General features: G+C 39.2%; 1 protein-coding gene across 3 annotated transcripts in view; it reads right to left on the reverse strand.

The window, feature by feature from the left end:
- Positions 1-353: 353 nt before the first annotated feature.
- SMAP1 (small ArfGAP 1) overlaps positions 354-22,454 on the reverse strand; it is a 103,288-nt gene continuing 81,187 nt past the window's right edge. For all 3 annotated transcript variants that reach the window (XM_082481888.1, XM_082481887.1, XM_082481886.1), the window contains 4 exons: positions 13,978-14,105; positions 5,013-5,181; positions 4,047-4,375; positions 354-1,335 (listed from right to left, as the gene is read on the reverse strand). In XM_082481888.1, the coding sequence (XP_082338014.1) occupies positions 1,201-1,335; positions 4,047-4,375; positions 5,013-5,181; positions 13,978-14,105 (761 nt within the window). In that variant the 3' untranslated portion in view covers positions 354-1,200. The remainder of the gene's footprint in view (positions 1,336-4,046; positions 4,376-5,012; positions 5,182-13,977; positions 14,106-22,454) is intronic.

The raw sequence follows: 22,454 nt of genomic DNA on the forward strand, positions 1-22,454 counted from the left end.
CAAATCAAGTGGGTGTGCTTTGTTCTAACTTGTTTGCATGCATTTCTGAACTCTCGTCCTAATAAACTGACACTTACCTTTGTTTTAAGGCTGTTTCCACATAGTAAAAACAATCAAGAGAAACGTGGCTGCAATGGAGTATTTTCAAAATCAGCATTTCTGTATATACTTTTTGTATTTATCCAGCTTAATGGTGCAATTATAAACTGATTTTAAATCACAGACTGTTGATGTAAGTATTTGCATAAATGGATCCTCCAAATCGAACGTTTTCCTTCATTAAAAGTAGACTTCTTGAAATAGTGGTCAAATAGGTCATCCAATAACAAAATAAAAACCCACAATCATTTATGGATTTATCCTTTTAATATAGGGAAATAACATTTTATCATTACGAGGCACCATAAAATGTAAACACAATCACTGTCATAAACCTGGATATCTCTGCAAGGAAAAAATATATCTGTTCACACTGAGTTACCTTGTATGCATATTGTGCTGCTAGTCCTCAGCAGTAATACTGTGCGTGTGCCTCCTGAGCCAGATCGGGTACTTTATCGCAGGAAACTCAAATGGATCAAATGCTCATTTTTAAAAGAATAAACTATTGATTTGTAGAACTACAGCAACATCCAGGTTTATCTTTCTTTCAATAACCATATTCCCTGTTATGCACACCATAAGAACATCACAGTGAAATGTATGATGAAACAAAATTCGTTTGATACACTAGAAAACATTGCTCAGTGATACATTTACATTCTATTTATATATGATTAAACATTTGTTCATACAGTACCTTCTACAGGATTACTGGGTAATTTTGGGGGGTCAGGGTTCATATTTTTGGATATTACTAACATGATAGCTACATCCCTTATATGCAAACATTTGATCTAGAATTTTGAGGGAAAAAAATTCAGTATGTGGTTGAGCAGCTTCTTAAATATATGGTCTATGAAATCATATGCATTGCATGAAAATGCTGCCAATGATATATAAATGTATTCTTGATTTGCTTTTCACTACATCAAATTTAAATCAATATAGACCACAACACGGTCAGTCAGTCATATTCTGAATCTGAACAGCTGGGGAAAAAGAAAAAGAATATGTACATGGAAGGAACAGCGAAAGTAAATGCATTTTTGAACAAGGAATGTTAGGTGGCTCTTCTGGGCAAGACTTCCATTGCAGCTTTCATTTCCAGAGTTGTGTGCTGAGAGTCTGACCAGAGGAGCTTCCAGTCCATCCTGCCGCTGTGCTGGGGGGCTGGCCGAAGCCCATCACATTGCTGGAACTGCTGAGATTCATTCCAGCCATTTGCTGATTCATCTGTGGAGCATACACACGAGCCTAATTAGCACTGGTGCTGAAACACAGCGCACTACGAGCCAAAAAACAGCCAAGCAAACTAGCAACCCAGTTAAAGTAAGTTTCTGTAAAAGTAGGATTTCTTGCTAAATAAAAATACCGATTCAATGTAAGTTTCTAAGCATGTTTCAAGATAGCAGCTTTTCTGGAATCAGTTTCTGTTCAAGCAATGACCATTACAGAGCAGCTGACTGGCTGCAGCACTGGGCCTGTGTGTCAAGTCCGTATAAAGACTCCACTAGTGAATTTACAGAGGGTGTGACAAAGGAGTGCGATGCCTCTCCGCTGAGAAGAGCTTGCTTTCAGGAAGTTTCAAAGCTAACCAACGGAATTGTGGCAACTGCGAGAAAGAACCAGCAAAGCAATTGATACAGCCTTGTCTACGTTTGCAACTCCAGATGGGTTTTGTTCCAGCAATATTTCCTTGGAGACCTCAAAATCTTGAATACACAAATTTTTACAGAAATTGTCCATTTTAGTGGCAATCAACAAAGAATGAGGCAGATTTATTAAGACTTGAGCATTACTTAAATCTAACTATTCTTGCTAAAGAATCTGCTTAAGATACCATAATGTCTCATAATAATAATTCACATGAAATTAAAGACGATGTCTATTTAAAGGTGGGAAAGAGTTCAAAGTTCAGCACATTCACTCCAGGGATGGAGCAAAAATATTTCTACTTGATACAAATATTAGCCAGTCACTGTAATTTTCAGTGCTCAATGTAAAAAAGTTCTTCAGGTTACTCTCCCTTGCTTTCTAAAAAATGACCTCTTATTGAGAAGCCAGAAACCTTGCTCTACAGACAGAGCGAAGATGTCCCCTCTCATGAGTTTGAGAGCAAAAGAGCATTTGGAGCAATTAATAGTCAGAGCTGATGAACAGGGATGTTGGATAAGCAACATTAGATTCAAGTTAGAGACAGCTTTAGATAAAAATCAGAGTTCATGTAAATGTGAGCAAACAATACCAGGTTGCAAAATGAAACTGAAACACTGATGAAAAAAAATTTGTTAAATTGCAAACTAATATTTCAGGGTGGAATTTAGTACTGTGTGCTTTCACACTTTCACATGTGTATCTGCAAAACCAACCCATCACTGACCATGGAAATTCAAAAAAGCTCATGAAAACACGCTTTACCCAGTTGTTAACCTCTTTTGGAGCAGAATTCTTAGGCAGTAGACTATGTATGTATGAAGCGTGCTATCCTGGTAAGCGAAGCGAGCTCTTTCCCTTCCAACTGGAGCCAGAGATTAGATCACAGTTCCCCAAGGAACTGCAGAGTATGAGCATACCGGTAACGCGGGATGTGCCGGGAGTGCCGAAAAACGCTAAGTGCTTGTCCTACGAGCCAACTGTTACTATATATTTGATAAGAAGCATGATTTTAATTTCAAAGCTGATAAGGGGTTGTTTGAAAGTTAGATACCTAAAAAAGACTGTTAACGGTAAATCCACAGATTTTTTTTTGGTTTGACATTTTGAAATTCTCACCTTTTAAAAATTACTTTTCAAAGCAGAATGACAGCCTGTATTTTCAAACAGGGGCCGTTTTATCAATGTAAGAAATGCTGCTTACCTTCTTAAAGGATCACACTGCAGGACTGAGTAGAACAGTAAAAACTTAGATAATCAAATCTAAAAAAGTCACTAAGGTTTACTTCCTGAATTATTAGCGTAAGCAGCATGTAATTATTTATATTGTTCTTATAATGCAAAGAATAGCATGAAAAAAATAGTTCCTACTATCCATACTGAACTCCAAGGGAATCATTCCAGTTTGTTTCTTCCCCCCTAATAACCTCTCAAATACCCAATTTTGAGAGTTTCACTGGATAACGTACAAGTGTAGTACTAAGCATACACTAACACTTTTAGAGAACCTTTTAAACATATTTAGAACATTTTAAACGTATTTAGAACACAGGAAGTTCTGTTCAAATACACGGAAACAGTTCTTTACGGTGAGGGTGACAGAGCACTGGCACAGGCTGCCCAGGGAGGTTGTGGAGTCCCCTTCCCTGGAGATTTTCAAGACCCGCCTGGATGCAGTCCTGAGTAATGTGCTCTGGGCAATGCTGCTTTAGCAGGGGAGTTGGACTAGATGATCTCTAGAGGTCCCTTCCAACTCTGATAATTCTGTGATTCTGTGATATTTAAGAAATTTTAAAAAAATAGCACAGAAATAGTACAGATAAATAATGGATTCACCTAAGCAAATTATCTACAGGAGAACGTTAGTGTGCAAAGCACTGCACATTCCACTGAAAATCGTCTTGAGGTCTGTAAATGAAAGTATTAATTGTTAATGGCTATCCTCAAGCAATTAAATTCTGCTTTTAGTTACAAGGCTGTGTTTACATGTCAGTATTTTGTAACTGTAGCTAAGCTAGCTTTTTACCTGGGTAGTTCAGATGCCGGGATGAGAGTAGCTACAGAAGCGGAGAACTGAGTCTGGTCTACCTTGGCAAAAACTTACTCTCTGCTTATATATTCGATGTCTTTAATTATTGACTGATCTTTTTTCCATGTGCCTCTGAGCAGTTCATAGTCCCGTGGTCTGTGACTTGGCTATACCGCACCTTTTCTCCTACAGCCAAACATTTTGCATCTGAAAAGCAGCGTCTTTGCTAAAGCACACCTGTCTGGGAACAGCAAGTCTTTACCTGAGAGAGGTTCCATTGAGCTTGTTGGTTTTGCTGCAATCCATACTTATTTTGTGGCGTCACCATCTGTCCCACCATTCCACCTTGAGGTCCGACGACATTTTGAGGAAGTCCCATCACACCAGTTTGTGTAGTACCAGTAAATCCATTGGGCATTCCCATTCCTACCATCACGCCTGTGCTCTGTCCCATGACTGGCACCGACTGTCCCATCATGTTTCCCATCATCCCGGTTGCTGCAGGCACAGGAACTCCCATGGCAGGAAAGCCTTGAAAATGCGTTGAGGGTTGTGTGGTAAATGGCATAGAAGATGACCCCATGAACATACCTGTACCATGGAAGGGAAGATTTCAGCAGGAGTGTTTTGTGAATTTTCTGCCCCATCCCCATAAGTCAGAAGTGCACCAAAATAATTAAAAAAAAAATAACTTTGGCTGTACGTCAGTGCTGTTAATATTGTCTGGTAAAAGTAAGAAATTGCTTAAAACCTCTCAAAAGAAAGGGACTCGCCACCAGAGCTTAACGGCCAAAGAGAGTCTGGCAAATCCCTGTGGTGAACCAGAATCTTTTAATCGCTGTACTGGAGGCTCTTTATTTCCATACAAACATCGGTAAAATTAAGATCTGACAGCTCCGTACCCATCCTGGCAGCCTGCTGTTTGCACAGCGGACACTCGCACTCCAAGCGATGAATTGGACAAGCCGGATCCACAAATCTTTCAGTAAATTGGATACTTGATAATTTGAACCGCTATAAATACATGAAAATCTCACGCTATTTTTTTCTTTGGCTTCTGTATTACATTTTAGCAATTTTCTCATTTTTGTAAATGGTAAAAATAAAAAAATCTTCATTTGAATAGAGGTAGCAGTGTACCCGACCTTAGTTTTACACTCGTAGGAGATAACTGGTCTAGGTAAACCTTAAAATAGGGCTGCATGGAAACCTTTACAAAATGATTTACCCGGAGCGCTTTGCTGCTGCATGGTTCCTGTGCCATACAGGGATAAGATGGAGTCTTTGGAGAGTTGTTTCTTTGCCGACTCTTCGGATTTTGTTGTTTGCTCAGTGAACAGATCGAGATCCCCGGATGCCGCAGACAAGGTGGCAGCTGCCGGTTTAGTGGAAGTGCTCTGGGAAATAAAGGTCAAGACAGGTTACTGAACAAAACCGGCAAAAGATGGTATGTTAAATATTTACTGCACAGCCTCTCTCCTGAGCTGAGCAAATAAAAAAAACATTTCATTTACAGAAATTAACTTTTAAGTAGATGAGGATTTAAAAAGATGTGGTGTGACCAAAAGCATAAAAGCAGCACCTACGATACGGAAAGAGGACCCGACCAGACGGTGGTTACAAAACAAGGAAAACTAAATCCCTGACCAGCTCCAGGGCATACACACACAGATTATTCATTCCTGTTGCTCCTACATTTTTCATCAGTGAGAAGCATAAATTATGAGCCGTAGTTAGATTATGAAAAATAATTAGGAAATCAATAAGGAGATTACAATTCACATCTCATTAATCCTCTCATAGGCAGAATAGATTAGAGAAGAGCTAAAACAAAAGATTAAGTGCTTTGGAATATACTACTACCACTAAGATGAACGGTATTTTTTGGAGAAAAGGCAAAAGTAAGATTTCAGTTGATCGGCTTAAAGTAATAAAAATTCTAAAATACATTGATTATAATTGGCTTAGAGTTCTTTAAGCACATTCCATTTATTGAGAAAGCATAATAATCTAAAACTTACTGTAGTCTAGGACTGAAAAACAAAAATACAGGCAGGCTGTCAGGCTTTTTACTGCTCTTGCACCAAACTGTTTTGTAAATACATTACACCCTGGTATCCTTCAGTGCTGTTTTTTTGCTGCTCGAACGCACACAGTTCCATATGGGAGCTTGCTTAGGTAACTAAGCAAGCAATACTCTGCGCTCTTGTTACATTTCTTAAAACAAGCAACTCATCCTTTTACCAGTGGGAACTTTCAATGCAAATAAACTGTATACAACATTGAAAAAGAGCCAGGATTACAACACATACTTAAATTATGGCCTTGGTTTACTCTGGCTAAACGATCCCCAACTGCTTAGCATCTGCCTGCCTAATCCCACGGCATGTGCGAGTTTCAGCTCTTTCCCACATGGAAGGAAGACCCTCCTTGTGCTACCACCACGGACAGCCTGTGTCTGCAACCGGCTCCGTCCGTTCACTGTCACTGCACACCAAAGTTTATCACAGCCGAGAAGCCGCCACAAAACACGCAGATACGGTAACACACCTGTATTCTTGCTTAAAGCAACAACCTCCAACCTTCTCCGGCTTCTGCTGACTGGGCCCTGTAAAGTCCACTATAGTCACACTGGGTTTGTACACACAAACATTCAATATACAGCTTCAGAAAACACATCTGACTTCTGAAGTGCTAAAAAGCTCTAGAATAAGGCAGCGCTATAAATTAGGGAAAGAATAACTACAAAACAATTCTGGTGCCAGCTACACTGGCCAGAAACCCACAGGAGAAAGGAGCGCAGATTCACGTGGTTGACAGTGAAAAATCTCCAAAACTGCTATGGAGAAGGAAGAGAAAAAGAACAAGAAATGGGAACTCTCTGGCAACTGAAAACCTGCATTTATACAACAGCTGATTTGGGCTGAGGTCACTGACCTTAGTAAGCAACGAAGGGTAAGGGGATGGCACTACAAAGGGAAAGTGGACAGAAAGAGACCAGAAATTGTTCAATTCCTGTGAAACCTTCTCTCTGGCCAATGTACACTTAAACTATCAATCTCCTTCTGTATATTAAAAAAAGCTACTGCCTCTTGCTTATTACTGACAAAAAATTCTGATTGCAAAGCAAAACCAAAGTTTATTTTAAAGGGTAGTACGAAGCCCTCTCCATTTGAGACAATTCTTTATCAATGTTGCATAACTGAAATGGCCTCAAATTATGCCAGGGGAGGTTTAGATTGGATATTAGGAAAAAATTCTTCACCAAGAAGGTTATCAAGCATTGGAACAGGCCGGCCAGGAATCACCATCCCTGCAGGTATTTAAAAGATGGGTAGACGTGGTGCTTAGGGACATGGTTTAGTGGTAGTTTTGGCAGTGTTAGGTTGATGGTTGGACTAGATGATCTTAAAGGTCCCTTCCAGCCTAGACAATTCTATTCTAGTCTATAACCAGTTTTCAAAAATACCAGAGTTGGATTTAACAATACACTCAGGCAAACGCCCATCCTAAATCGCAGTATGTTTTACCGTGCATATACCCAGGAAGTGCCATTATTGAATTATTCCATATTGACGTGGTCCTCCTACCATGGCACCTGCCTAAGACAGCCTCTATCCAAGAGCTGTGCTCAGCAGAATGGGAGGAGCCCACATAAGCAGTGGAAGCGAGTCCACAGAGGTGGCTTCCTCCCTGCTGCTTGCACTGCAGTAAGGAAGGGGTTTGCTTTTCTCTAGCAGGCAGAAGAGCAGACATGTCTGGGTTTGTTGTTGTTGTTTTTAAATAAATAATAGCGTCAGAGAAACTGTTTTCATCTGGGATGAACCACAGTTTGGAGTGTCTCCAGATCTATGAAATACTGTTACTATAGGCGCTTTAATGAAATAAGGCAATGCATGCACAGAAGAGAAGGGAGAGACAAAGACCTGGAGGACTGGTAGTCTATTATGTTTATGTCACGAGATTAAATGTTCATTTAACGTCTCTTCATTCGTTTTGTTTATGGAAGATTCTAAGAGGAGCCAAAGCACTGAACAAGCACTCCCTGAAGTGTTCATCAGCTAAATAAATGGAAGGTAATGCAAAATACATGGCAAGAAAACAGCAGGTGGCATTCAAGTAAAAAAAAAAATCTCAACAACATTGGCATGGATTTTCACATATCTAACATTCTCGTGTTCGCCAAGCCTCTGGGAAGACACGCCTGGCACACGTATAATAGTTTGCCTTTAAGAAAGGCAGCACGTAGTGCGCTCAAACAGCCTCTGTACCAAAACTAAATGTTCAGCAGGTGGTGAGGGAACATACTACTCAGCAGCTTCATGATATTAGTGTAGCAGAATTTTTCAGAACTGGAAGTCATCTCCAATATACTTCATATTTAAACATACATAATTTTTGTCATCCATAGCTTATGTATTACCTGTAAAAGGTAATACCTACGCAAAGGAAGTTTTCACTGTGAAATACTGGTCAGATGCGTCAGGACCACAAATACAGTAGGTGAATCCATCACTTCACACTTGCCATCTGTCTACATGAACAGCATGTGGCTGACAAGAAGTTTAGATTAATGCACGAGACAAAAAATAAGTATTTTCATTTTGGCTTTTAATTCCTTAAAGACTGCAAAACAGCAGGTAACAATTATGACATCCTCAATATTTTAAGGTGGTCTGGCAGCTGTAGCACTCCAGATGGCTTTTGTCCATTGCCCGTGGCCCTGTCACTGGGCACCACTGGAAAGAGCCTGGCTCCGTCCTCTTTGCACCCTCCCATCAGGTATTTATAGACATTGATGAGATCCTCCTGAGCCTCCAGGCTGAACAGTCCCAGCCCTCCCAGCCTCTCCTCATAGGAGAGATGGTCCAGTCCCTTCATCACCCTTGTGGCCCTTTGTTTGACTCTCTCAAGTATGTCCATATCTCTCTTGTACTGGTGAGCCCAGAATGGGACACAGCACTCCAGTCCTTCTGTTGCCTTTGACTTCCCTCGCCAGCTTCCACTCCAGTTGGGCTTTGGCTTTCCTAATCCCATCCCAGCATGCTCGGACAGTGCCTCTGTATTCCCTCCAGGTTACCTCTCCCTCCTTCCACCTTCTTTATGCTTCCTTTTTGTGTTTGAGTTTGGCAGGAGCTCCTCGTTCATCCGTGCAGGGCTCCTGGCATCTTTTGCCTGACTTCCTGCTCATTGGGATGGACTGCTCTTGATCTTGGAGGTAGTGATCCTGGAATATCAACCAGCTTTCTTGGGCCTCTCTTCCCTCCAGGGCCTTATCACATGGGACTCTTTCAAGCAGATCCCTGAAGAGGCCAAAGTCTGTTCTCCTGAAGTCCAGGCTTGTGATCTGGCTTTTTGCTCTGCTCCCTCCTCTCAGAATCCTCAGCTCCACCACCTCATGGTCACTGCAACCAAGGCTGTCTTTGACCTTCACATCCCCAGTGAGCCCTTTCTTGTTTGTGAGCATGAGGTCCAGCAGAGCACACCCTCCTCGTTGGCTCTTCTTATCACTTGTGTCAAAAAGTTGTCAAGCAACCTCCTGGATTGCTTATGTCCTGCTGTGTTGTCGCTCCAGCAAATACTGTGGTAGCTGAAGTTCCCCATGAAGACCAGGGCCTGTGAGCGTGAGGCTGTTCCTAGCTGTCTGTTCTTCCTGGTCAGGCAGCCTATAGCAGACACCCAATACAATGTCACCCATACCTGTCTGCTCTTAAGTCATAGAATTATAGAACGGTTTAGGTTGGAAGGGACCTTGAAGATCATAGAGTTCCACCCCCCCTGCCATGGGCAGGAACACCTCCCACTAGACCAGGTTGCTCAAAGCCCCATCCAACCTGGCCTTGAACACTTCCAGGGATGGGGCATCCACAACTTCCCTGGGCAACCTGTTCCAGTGTCTCAACATCCTCATAGTGAAAAATTTCTTCCTCAAATCTATTCTAAATCTCCCCTCTTCTAGTTTGAAGCCATTACCCCTCATCCCATCACTACATGCCCTTGTAAAAAGTCCCTCTCCATCTTTCTTGTAGGCGCCCTTCAGATACGTGAAAGCTGCTATAAGGTCTCCCTTTGTTCAACTGAACATACCTTTGTTCAGTTCCTATATAATGTTTGGCAACAAAAAACTTTGTTCTAATAGCTATAATTTAGCTACGCTCACTTCACATGAAAAAGCGTCACTTAACACACAAAGTCTTTTTTTCCTTTTTTCTGTCCATGAATACTGCATAATGGGTAGATTTATAGCATATGTCTTTTATTTAGCTTTACAGCAGGAGCTGGTTAAGTTAACTCTTCTTTAACCCCCTTGAGTTTGCTAATAGGCAGAATTCTAGAAAAAGTAACTCATTCACATATTGCTCTTTACCAGTCCTTTACAAATTCAACAGTTTTATTAGCATCCAGCTGTACAAAATAGTAGGAAAAAATATTCTAAGTGGTTTTGAAAACTGTAATAAAGACACATATCTGAAAGCACAGTAAAAGCTCAGGCAATCCTGAATGCTCAAGTCACATCTGAAAAAGGGAAAACAAATGCTTTTGTTTTCATTTGAAAATCCTGTCTTGGCTATGTCAACCATCATAAATCCTAAGGTTTGCAGATATCACACTGTTTCAGTCTCATAATAAAACATTCAAACAGACATTTCTGTGCTCCACAGTGCCATAAAAATATATGCATTTAGTACTATATGCTGCCTTTCAGGTTACGCTGGAAAACAAAAGCAATCCTGTGAAAAATCAAGTCATACATTTCTTCTACAAATCAGTTTGAGGAGCACCATTAAATTCCCTTCTCTTTCAATCTTCACAAATCCCACCGTGGTAGCTCAGAAACACCTACTATGCAAAAAATCATGGTAAATATCGCTGAGTGAGAAAGCAAGTCACACTATTGCACATTTGATTCCTTCTTCTCCTTTAATGTTTTAATTCAATGCATTCTCTTAATTCAATGCATTCTCTTAACAGATACTCAAACAAGTGCTACTCATCTCAAGTTAAGAATTGGCCACGGCTTTCTCCTCTAAATTTTCGAAACCCAAACGTAGGGACTGAAAGTTAGGGTTACTCAACTTGACTGAGTTTTAGTCTATGCCCACTTTCCCATTTGCAGTCTCACACAAAATAGTTACACCGCTTTTTTACTTGAAGAAATTTAACAGACTGAGTCCTTAAAATATTTCCTAATGAAGCAACATTTCCACTTTCCAATATTCTCCTGACTCTTCTCCAAATCCCATACAACTTTTATCCATATCACAAGCTGAAAGATCTTGCAAAATACTCATACCACCCCCAAATGAGAGGCACCCCTCAACTGCTGCCCAGCATCACTTCCCAGACCAGACACCACCATCCTGAAATGCAAGGCCTGCGGGGTCTTTTTAATCCTAAAGCAAAACAAAATACTCTCTTTTCCCCAGTTTACCACACAACCCATGTAATCAGCACTGGAAGCCTATTTTCTTCTGCCTCTCTATCTCTCAACTGGTTATATTAAATTTTCTTCGAGAAAGAACTAAGAATGGAAGACAACCAAGAATTAAATCTTGCAAGATGCCACAAAGATCATGTATTTGATAAAAGTTCTGCTTGCTGCTCCTGATTATGGCACTTGGGAAAAAAACAAAATGTCACTAAAATCTGAACTAGTTTGTTAACAGCATGTAAATATAGTCATGCTTTCTAGTACGCAACCAAGGTGATACTTACCAGATATTGAGAATAATATTATCCTTTCTACTGCTTTTTAATCTATTTAGTAAGTGTCATACTTGATCTACAAACTAGCACAATAAAAGATAAACTACACGTATAAAAATATTTCTCTCACAGAAGGTCTAGTGACTAACATTAGTCATAGAAATCCACTTTAAATTATCTATTTTCTTTAATTGCTAATACATATAACTCAATATACTTTAGCAGCAACTCCATTATTTAACCATCACCAACTATCGCCATCTAAAGAATTGCCATTCACTTCGCTTTCTCTCACACTTAAGTATTTAGCCTTGTTTTGGATTTCCTGCACTGTACAGCTAAATCATAAAATCATAGAATGGTTTAGGCTGGAAAGGACCTTGAAGATCATCGAGTTCCAACCCCTCTGCCATAGGCAGGGACACCTCCCACTAGACCAGGGTGCCCAAGGCCACGTCCAGCCTGGCCTTGAACACCTCCAGGGATGGGGCCTCAACAACCTCTCTGGGCAACCTCTTCCAGTGCCTTACCACCCTCAAAGTGAAAAACTTCTTCCTAATGTTTAATCTGAACCTGCCCTCTTCCAGTTTAAAGCCATTCCCTGCTTTAAATTTGCTTTTGCTTAAAGCAAATCACTGCTAAACCAGCAGGTCACATCACTTGCTCATGGAATAGAAACAAGAGAAAGCCGAAACTCTGAAAGGCCTCAGAGAAGACCGATTAGTGAACATTAATAACAACCCAAAAATCTTTTCTCCTGAGCAGACTAACTACACACAGAAGTCGGCACTTCGATCTTCAGAAAGGCAGGGAAGGGGGAAAACCAGAAGCCAAGTCTGTTACATGTGTTACTGGCCCATTTATTATGGGGCTAAGTGGAAACCATGATTCTAGATTTGAGTTTACTCAGTCTACACCAAAACTGGATACACTCAAAAAGCTCAGTGAAGCTAGAAATGGGTTACTGCTTTTCACATCTACCTCTATAGGTAGGTTCCTCTAGATCAATTTTGACATAACGCAGTAGAATAGCAGACAACAAGCACTCAGATACTGTTCTGTCTGGTGCTTTGAACAGAGACTTCCACAAGAGCCAAGAAAATCTATACCAATGCTTTCCTTTGCAATCTTAGCTCACGCATCCAAACGTAAGTGCACGTATATGGCTCACTTCCCTCACCATTTATGGGTGGCTTAAGGCATGGTGGGAAGCTTGATCTATCTGTAGTTTTATGTTTAAAAAGAAATGTGGTTTCAGTGTCTAAAACCCTAACTAGCATGTTGCACAAAGTCAGCTCTCAGGAATAAGTAGCGGAAGGAAGTGTAAAGGAGAAAGAATAAAAATTACAATCAAATGTGCTGAACGACACGGATATGCTTTCAGGTGACCACAATGATCAACAGAACATTTGGAAACAAGATCACGATATTCCAATTCAATCAGAATTACTTTCCATCATCATCCCTTCCAGTTTATATATTATGAAAACTACTGGATAAGGAGAAATAAGTACAGATCACAGGGCCCAAACTATAAATTCAAGAATACATACAGTTCTTTCTGGTTCAGCTGAGTGAGACGGAAAGCCTTCTGCAAAAACAAGCCTCTAAATTACCTTAAAAGGGCCTCACAGATGAGGTGGTCAGCCAAGTACTCCTCCAAAGCCTCCCTCTCAGAAGCCAGTCTGGGTAAGGAAGCCTGCACACACACGTTCTGATCTGCACCAGCCACACTCACCACCAACACCTCATTCTTTAAGGCTGAAAGAAGCTGCAGCTTTGAGCATTTTCTTTCTGTGTCCCAAAGCTGCCTTTCTCACCTACAACAGGCACAGCAAAAGGGTTGTCTTCCAAACTATCACGGCTGTAAGAAAGGGAGTGGGCAAGGTGCAGGGGTTATGCTACCCTTCTCTGAAGACAGAAAGATATACAAGTTCCAAGACAAGACAAAACCAGATCAGCCCAGGAAGCAAGATGAGTCCTTCTTGACATCCATTCTTGATTTTGAGTAGGAAGCTTGAGACACCAAATTTTTAGCAGCTCTTAAGACAGAAGCATCTACTATAGCTTTTCCTAAACTTCAGCATCACAAAGCAATAAGAGGTCCTTAAAAAGTATGCCTTAAAGCCCAATAACCTGCAAATATCAAGTAAAAATATATTCACCAATACCTATTAAAAAAGAACAAGAAAAAAGAATACAAATTAGAAGAAAAAACATGGCTACCATCACCAGCGTAAGACAGAATCCAATTTAGCTGGATAACCAGGGGAAATCAGAAGGGAAGACCACACTACCTCCTAACTCTACATCCAAGCAGCATGGAAGCCTGAAGAGGTGAGAAAAACTTATCCACTACAGCTAAAGAGTCTTCAGCCACGAGTGTTGAGACATCTGCGTTCCTTCTGTGTGAATGAACAATTCACACAACAAATATGCACATGCACGCACATATTTCCGCACACATATAACTAAATAAATTTTACCTGAGCGGGAGCTACAGCAGCTGCTGGTAAAGGATTAGAGATCATTGGACCGAAGATATCCAGGTCATCATTCAGCACTGTGACAGCAGCAGTGCCTCCATTGGTAACAGATGCTTCAGCTGGACCATCTTAAAAAGACAACAGAACCACATTAAAAGTGAAAATTGTTAATATTTTAACAGCATGAGAATAATTACAGCTGCCCATTCCCTCCTACCCTGCGCCCCCATCAAAGATGCATTCCATTTCAGAGATATTTTCAGAGATATTGTTCAGATTTTGTAAGGACTTCTTTCCCTAAAATGATAGTATACTAGTGTGCTTCAGGAAAAAAAAAAAAACAATCCCAAACCAAAACACTTAGAAACTTCCCAAAGGGCAGCCATGCCAATTTTTCAGTTCACATTATTTATTTTTCAAGAGTCTTTTTCAAGCACACAAGCATTTTGAGTGAGGATTTAAATAGATGTCTTACTGAGAAGGCTCCAACTTGGTAGCCATGTGTCAGGCAAAATACACTGATCTGGGTTCTTGAATTAAAATCTATCTTTTAGAATCCATAAAGTTATTCTTGATATGCTAATTTACTCAAGGGTACATAATTAAACTTCACATTAGGAAAAAAGTCCATCCTTCCCCCTTTTTCAGAAGTACTTTGCACTGACTTTATTCTATAGCTCCACATGAACACCCCTGCCAGGCACACTGGCCTAATTCTCTGTAAGAACCTATGGCTCTTGCTCTGTACAGAGTTAACCTTCTATAGCTTTGGTGCTTGTAACCATTTTAACACAGGAATACATTTAGCGATCTAGGTGAAAGTGACAATACAGATGATGTGCAGGACAAAAAAAAAAAGGCCTGAAGAATTACGCTTTTTAAGGAGGACTGCAAGAAAATACTTTAAAAGATGTAGTGATGAGAATATCACAAAATCTTTTTAAGCAATAGAGCAACCATGTCTCATTGGATTTTAAGCTGTCAGAGAACAACTAGAAAGAATTGGCTAATAAATTTTATTCCTAAGCATACCACAAGTGGGTTGCCATTACACAGAGCTTGACAAATACAAAGATGAGTCTAGATTCTGATGAACACTATGATGACTGCACAGTGTTAACAGCAAAAATTGAAAAAAGCTTTTTTTAGCTAAAGTAATGTTTATATATCACAGGAAGGTAAGTATTGTAAAATCACTAGATTACAGTACACTGAAAAAACTACTACTAACATCATAAGACCATTTCTACCTGATGCTTCAGCATGCTTAAAGAACTTCTTTCTAGCTGCATGTGTAGTATCCACTGTTCTCATTATTGATAGTAAGTTTCTGTAAAACAAATTTTAACTTACCTAGCATCCTAATTAAAGGCTTTGGGTTGTTTTGTTTCTTTTTGAAGTCACACTATTACATATAGGGTAACTAACTTCAAATATATCCATCAGAAACTTCAGACATACGCTTACAAACTAATGTAGCAATATATTCCAAATCTTAAACACAACAGAATACAGATTGCCACTTTTAAAAAACTTTAAGGACATTAAAAAATAGTTGCTATATATTTCAGAAAAAGTCCCTTCTTCTTTTTACTAAGCTGTAACAAGTTATTTTCCAGTGTCCTGCACCCATGGCATTTATCTGCCTGAGTGAAAAGATCCATTTCAAGAGCAGAAGTCAATCACTGGAATATCAGCATTAACAGTTTAGTGATAACAGGAGAAACCTATGCCTTACTGCCACAGAGAAACATGTAAGGCTGAAGGCAGATGTGAGGTTTAGGCAGTAGCTTCTAGAACTCTAATAGGGACAGAGAAGTGGCCTGATTAGTGAAGTGCGCAGTCGAGATACAGTTTTTAATTAAAATCAAATCATAGGAAGCTTCCAACACTTATTTAAAATAATACAATGCCATCTCTCATGTAATTGCAACATTCTTTCCCATCTGCTAAAGAATAATCACAGAAGAATTGGTATTTTATTTTTCTACGCAAAAAAGATGTACTAGAACATGAGTTAAGTTTATTACTTAGAAAGAAGGTCTCTCTTTGCTCTCCTCTACTTTTTTATTTAAGAACACAAATAACTGGCAGACTGTAGCAAGATCTGTCTCCCTGCACGTCAAATATTGTAATTTTTCATTACTTTGTTCTGCCACATGCAAACTCACTGCAGTTGAAGACTACCCTTCCCAGTAGCCCAGGACATTGATATAGCAGAAACAGTAAGAAGCACCAGTCACATCACCAGCCTGAAAATCACTCGACTGAGGAAACTATCACAGAAGACAGACAAGATTTTTGGCTGTTAACTCATATGAGAAGGCACTGCATTCTGAAACAATCTGTTCAGAAGATCACCCCTCAAAGATGTCTTCCCATTTCTGTCTGCCTTCCAACTCCAATGGAAGGTGGCCGCCCCTTAGCTGCCTTGCATGAAAGTATTTATTTATTTTAAAGACTGTCACTGCTGTATATTTGAAAACTTGACACAGAAGTCATGAATGTCAAAATCCAACAATGCGGAACACGTCAGAAGTACACACCTGAATTCAGTCTTACTGCAGAGATGCTAACTTTTGCACCTTAGTATGCATAGGAAAAGTGGAACAGCTATAGCTGCTACAGAAACCACAACTTTGAACTGACTTCAGTATACGTAAAATCCCCAGTATAATTTTTAAGCACTTATTGCACCTGCATACAGGGAATTATGAAACAACCAAACGGAAGGGTGCTGGTTTGCAATTCTTTGGGAGCCGTACGCTTGCTTTTGTGACTAGTTCAGACACATAAATTATTTTATACTCTAATTTAGTATCCAACATGAACATTAATACCTTAGTATTTGCTAATTCTCAAATCTACTTCCTGTCAATGGGAAATTGAGACCAAATTATGCATGCTAGGAAGTGGACCCAATAACAAGGACCAAAATACCTTAAAGGCAGGTCTATGAGAAGGACAAAGCGAGTGGCATTCACACGAAACTGAACCTCAGCAAGTATATTTATCGCCCAAACTTGTGCAGAGTTCATGAGGATAACTGTGCTGTCTCAAGAACTAGGAAAGACCCAACAACTCCACAAAGGCAAAATGGCCACAGGAATGGCTTGGCAAGATTAGGTCTTCTATACTGAGTAACCAGTAAACGGCATGAATAATGACCATAGGAGGGAAGCAGCCACCTCAGCCAATTTTATTACTATGTTGTGGTTTGACTTTGCTGGGAGGATTGCCGTTCCAACAATCCTGAAAAGCAAAGTTACAAACTCATCTATGATTATGATAAAACTACTTACATCTCAGCTACGAGGTCTCTTCCTTCCTTTAGTTCTGTTCTGATGAACAGAAGTCAGTGGACAGCAAAGTGACTATGTGTATATAATCTGCTCCACCATTCCATCCACACCAGTGCTTTAAAATGTGTGTAAATAAACATACTGGCAAGTTAAGTAACAAGCTGCTTCTGCGGTCATACTGCAGATAGGCAGTTCCAAAAACATCTCCCTAAAGGTTCACTGTTTCAGATAAATTTAGGAATGAACCATGCATAACTTTCTTGCAAAAGGATTGTCTGGAATTAATAATTTAATGTTCTCATTTTCTCAGTGAGGTACATGTATTAAAAAATCTCTCGTCATATTCCAAAGTGGTTCAGTTTCCCTGAATGTAAAAAAGTTTAACATATAAGACAAAATTTAATTGTAATCATTTACTAAAACAAGCATTTCACATATTTAGAACATTCACAAGAGAACACATTTGCAAGAACATAGTATTTTTCAAGTATCTAATATGCTGCTTATAAATTAACACTATGAAAAGCCAGGGTTGTGCTAAACTGCTTCAGTAAGAGCATTATTTGGTAACGTACATACCTTTCTTCTTTTACCGAATTTTAGACTACAAAAATATTTCCCTGTTGGTATCAGTGCAGAAGCCAGACATTTTGCATTACTGTTTACAACATGATTTTAAGGCTGTATGAACAGTATTAACAGATGATCCTGTCTTACTGATTTCTCAAAAACGCAATAGTTGGAGTATTCATATCTTTTAAAAAGCGACTCCGAAAACGTTCCCCCCCCCAAAACGAAAAGATTCCATAAAGAACTAAAATTCAGAATATAAAAGAAACCAAACTGTTTTCACACCAGTTTATTACTTGTAGCAATATTAATATCTTCATTTCAATATATATATGAATGCAGGCCTACACAGTCTTGTATTTCAAGAAGGAAACGTGGATGTATCCTTTCCGGAAAACAGCTAAAGATCAGATTAAATTATATAGGCCTGTGTGAATATTTTGAGAAATTTCTAGCTTCAACCATCACAGAATTACTTTGAAACAACTAACTTTTAATGAACCGTACTTCCACCACTTTTCCGGAGAATGCATCTGCAGCTAGGAACGAAGTATTAGATGTGGCAGAAGCCATTGCAACGAGAGCACAGGCAAGGCAGAGCTTCCACGCTCAGTCAGGGAAGGTAACGTGGAAAGTCCATAGATGCTGTTTCTTCGTTGCTGCTCCTAGCTGTGGTCCCAAAACTTCTCTTCTTACAACTTATGACAATATGACAGATAATATCTGACTGCGGTCTGCCATACTGCGCAACAGCAGACGCTGCTTCTGATTTCAGATTAGGAAGTCTTATTTAAATTTGACAGGAGAAACAAAAGCTATTTACCAGGTTATATTTAGTAAGCGAAGGGTTCCAGTGAAGTTTGCCTTTACAGTGCTCTTCCGTATATATTTTATTAATCCCTGATATGACAATTTCACGGAATCACGGAGTTTCAGAGTTGGAAGGGACCTCTAGAGATCATCTAGTCTAACTCCCCTGCTAATTTCCAATTAAGTGCTGCCTTTTGTTATGAAAGCTTTCATACACACCATTAATCCTTGATATATTTTTCTGCACCAACAGTGAGAATGACCAGCAGAAAGGCTTCAAAGGGACAGCAAGAAAAGGAAACAGCGAGAAAGAAGATCTGCACTTAAACTTTGTATTATATTTCTAAAACTCATTTTTCATGGGGAAAACTATTTACAAGAACTTTGTTACTAAACTGCCATGTATTTTTATATATACAATCATTTATGACAGCCATACCAAGACTTGAAATAGAGGGAGAATATGCATATGATTATTTATTACACCAAATTACTAGAAAGGCAGAAATGAGAGAAATAGTTCAATACTTTAAACAAAATCTGGGGCAAAGATATAAACAAGGTTTGTCTGTCTGAAATTATTGTGGAATTATTTACTGCTTTAGTAAAATTTTATTTATTGCTAAATGCTTTGCAAAATTGAAAAAGCATTCACTGGAAGGCTATTTCTATATTATACTTCTTAAAATAAAATGTGGGAAGTCAGAAAGCTAACAATGCTGTATGCCTCAAGTGATTGCAAACATTTTCATTTTGGGTAGATACATTGCTTACCTAAGCATAATTTTATGATATATGATATTTATGTACTTATAAGTGTATTTTTATTATCTCATAAATGCAGCTTTCCAACTTATGACCAACCATGCTGCTTCGGTACTTACCGAACAGTACCGACAAAAGCACATTTCTCAGATATGCAACATTCAGCTACATTTCATACCACGATTAAGCTCTCAAAACTTTACAGAATTTCTTCAGAGAATATTTCCCACACACAAGCAGATACACAGCTTTCAGAATATCATATATCACATTCAACCATGCCAGATGCATGCCCCACACATTACATTCTGTTAATGATAACAACATAGTAAATCTCTTTTCTCCTGGTCATTCATTATAACTTACTACAAGGGTTATTCCAGAACATGCAATTGCCTATTTTATGAGGGGCACACTGAAACATGGTAAACTATGGAGAATATGTAAAATGCACTTTCTTTCTGATAATTCTGTAAGGTAATATAGTTTAAAAATATTAAATTTTATTTTTTTCTGTATGCTGAAATAATTGCTAAGTGACATACCTTAACAAACAGAATGGTCCGAATTGCCTGTGTAACATTCCAAGAAAAGATTCCCACTATCACACATATGTATCATACACATCTTTACAAGTATTTTTAAAAATGGACTTTATATACAACAACCTGGCATAAGGGGAAACATCTAACTTGTAAGACAAACCCCCAAAATAAAGGGGCACAGAGTGCAAAGTTAACACCAGTAGGACGAAAATACGGTACTGTCAATGACTTCAGTGCTGGAGAACTTCGGCTTACACGCTGTGACTTTCAAACTGAAAAATGTTTCCTATGTTCCCCTTATTAAAAATCAGTATTATAAAAAAAAAGTTATAAAATCCCACATTATTGATTTTAGCATCAATTTTAAGTCATATATTCATTAGGGCACACACTCAGTGTGGACAAGATCCAACTAATTGTAGACATCACTAAAAAAGAAGTTTCAGTTTTAGCCTACAGAAATAGGTTGGGATGTCTCATAGCTTGGGAAGAGAGGGAAAGAATTTGGGGTTGCACAGTGAGAACACTGACAGTATTGCTTGTGGAGAATATGATAATATTTAGCTTGTACATGTCCATTTCCCCACCTTTCTGTGTGTGGAGTATTGAACTAAAATCTACTCTGAATCACAAGGCCAAAAGCCACGAACGTTTATGTAGCTGGATCATCAAAAAGTGAATATCCAAACACTATCTTAATAATAAACCCCCTGAACAGGAACTCAAGGGAACCACGTGAATCTTTTTAAAAAGACTCAGAAGAAACACAAACATGATAGTACAGTCACTGAGGATACTATGCCTCCTCTGCTATTACAAGATTTAAAGATACAATTTCCCAAGGCATATTATCTTGAGAATTTTGCAATTTGTAAAGAAAAATAAAAACCAATGTCTTTTTTGGAAAATTATCTTGCCTAGCTACAATTGCCACCGGGTAAGTCCTATCTCACAGGATGTTTACCTTCTGATGAGGTCACTATTAAAACGCCTGTTGAGAGAAAAAGAGCAATGACCCAAAGGTTAACTCCATGCCCAAAGCTAGCACTGAGGCTTACTCGAGAAAATACTTTGCAAGACGCTGGGCTGCTTTGAAAGCCAAAATTATTCTAGCATGAATTGTGATCCATTAAAATTACTTAATCTGCTATCACAAGCAATTCTGATCTGCCCTAGTGAAAGCTACTACTGTTCTTCATTTGCAGAAATGAAGTCCTAAGAGAATGAATCCTCATTAGAAACATGTCCACTCAGTAAGAAGAATGAGCTATGCAATCACATCCATTTTAATATTGTTTGATATGACATATCAAACATTTTAATCAGCAGTGCTTCACTGCAGCAACAAAGGGAAATGGGATTCTGGGCTGCATTTGCAGAGGCATTGCTAGCAGAGATAGAGATGTGATCTTCCCACTCCACTCAGAGCAGGTCAGGCCACACCGGCAGTCTGTGCCCAGTTCTGGTCCCCACAACATTCAAGACAGACACGCACAGACTAGAGAGGGTCCAAAGGAGGGCCACAAAGATGGTCAAAGGGCTGAAGAACCTGCCCAATGAGGAAAGACTGAAGGAGTTAGGTTTTTTTCTCCACAAGGAAAAGAAGGCTCAGGGGGGACCTCATCACAGCATTCCAGTACTTATTGGATGGCTATAAAGAGGACAGAGGGTCTCTCTTCACAAGCAGCCACGGGGCAATGGGTACAAGTTGCACTGGGAGAGGTTTCATCTTGACATAAGAAAGAAATTTTTTACAGTGAGATCGGTCACTGGAACAACCTCCCCATGGATCTGGTAGAATCCCCATCACTGGAGGTTTCCAAGAAGCAATCGGACAGGATGCTAGATAATCTCATCCAGGCTCCCTTTCCCATATGTTGGACCAGATGGTCTTCCAAGGTCCATTCCGACCTGGGCTGGAACCAACTATGGTTCTATAATAGATTTGGTTGAAGTGATCTTTCTTTTAATACTATCTGAAGTAGTCTACTGTAGACATTAATTAAAAGACAACTCCAACTGCAATATGCAGGTCTGTTCTCATTAATACATAATCTCATTTACAGCTCAGTGTATTCAAAGTGATACTAGCTTATTACACTGCCTCTCTATTTGTTATTTAGAGGATCTTTAAACACTCCCTCCTCTAAAATTAAGTTTTGTTAACACACAAATTATAAACCTTGCCCTTTGTACATCTCACTATGCTTCCTTACACTGAAGAAGCACAGCTGTTGAACACCAATTATAATACTCTATTGCATATTACATGTCAAGTTAGCCTATACAATCTGAGTTCATTATCGTATCATAAAATAGCATTACCAAGATTCTTTTCAAATCATGACTAAAAGGATACAGGAGCCTGACAATCTCAGAAGCACATATTGACTAAATTTGAGTTTTTAATTAGGTTGTTGGTCTGGTAAAGGAAAATAAAGGAGAATCAGCTTTCAATTAAGTCTGAATTACTTTTGGTTTTAAT

This window comes from Vanellus vanellus, assembly GCF_965231255.1.
Source record: "Vanellus vanellus genome assembly, chromosome: 3".
In the NCBI taxonomy this organism is placed as follows: domain Eukaryota; kingdom Metazoa; phylum Chordata; class Aves; order Charadriiformes; family Charadriidae; genus Vanellus; species Vanellus vanellus.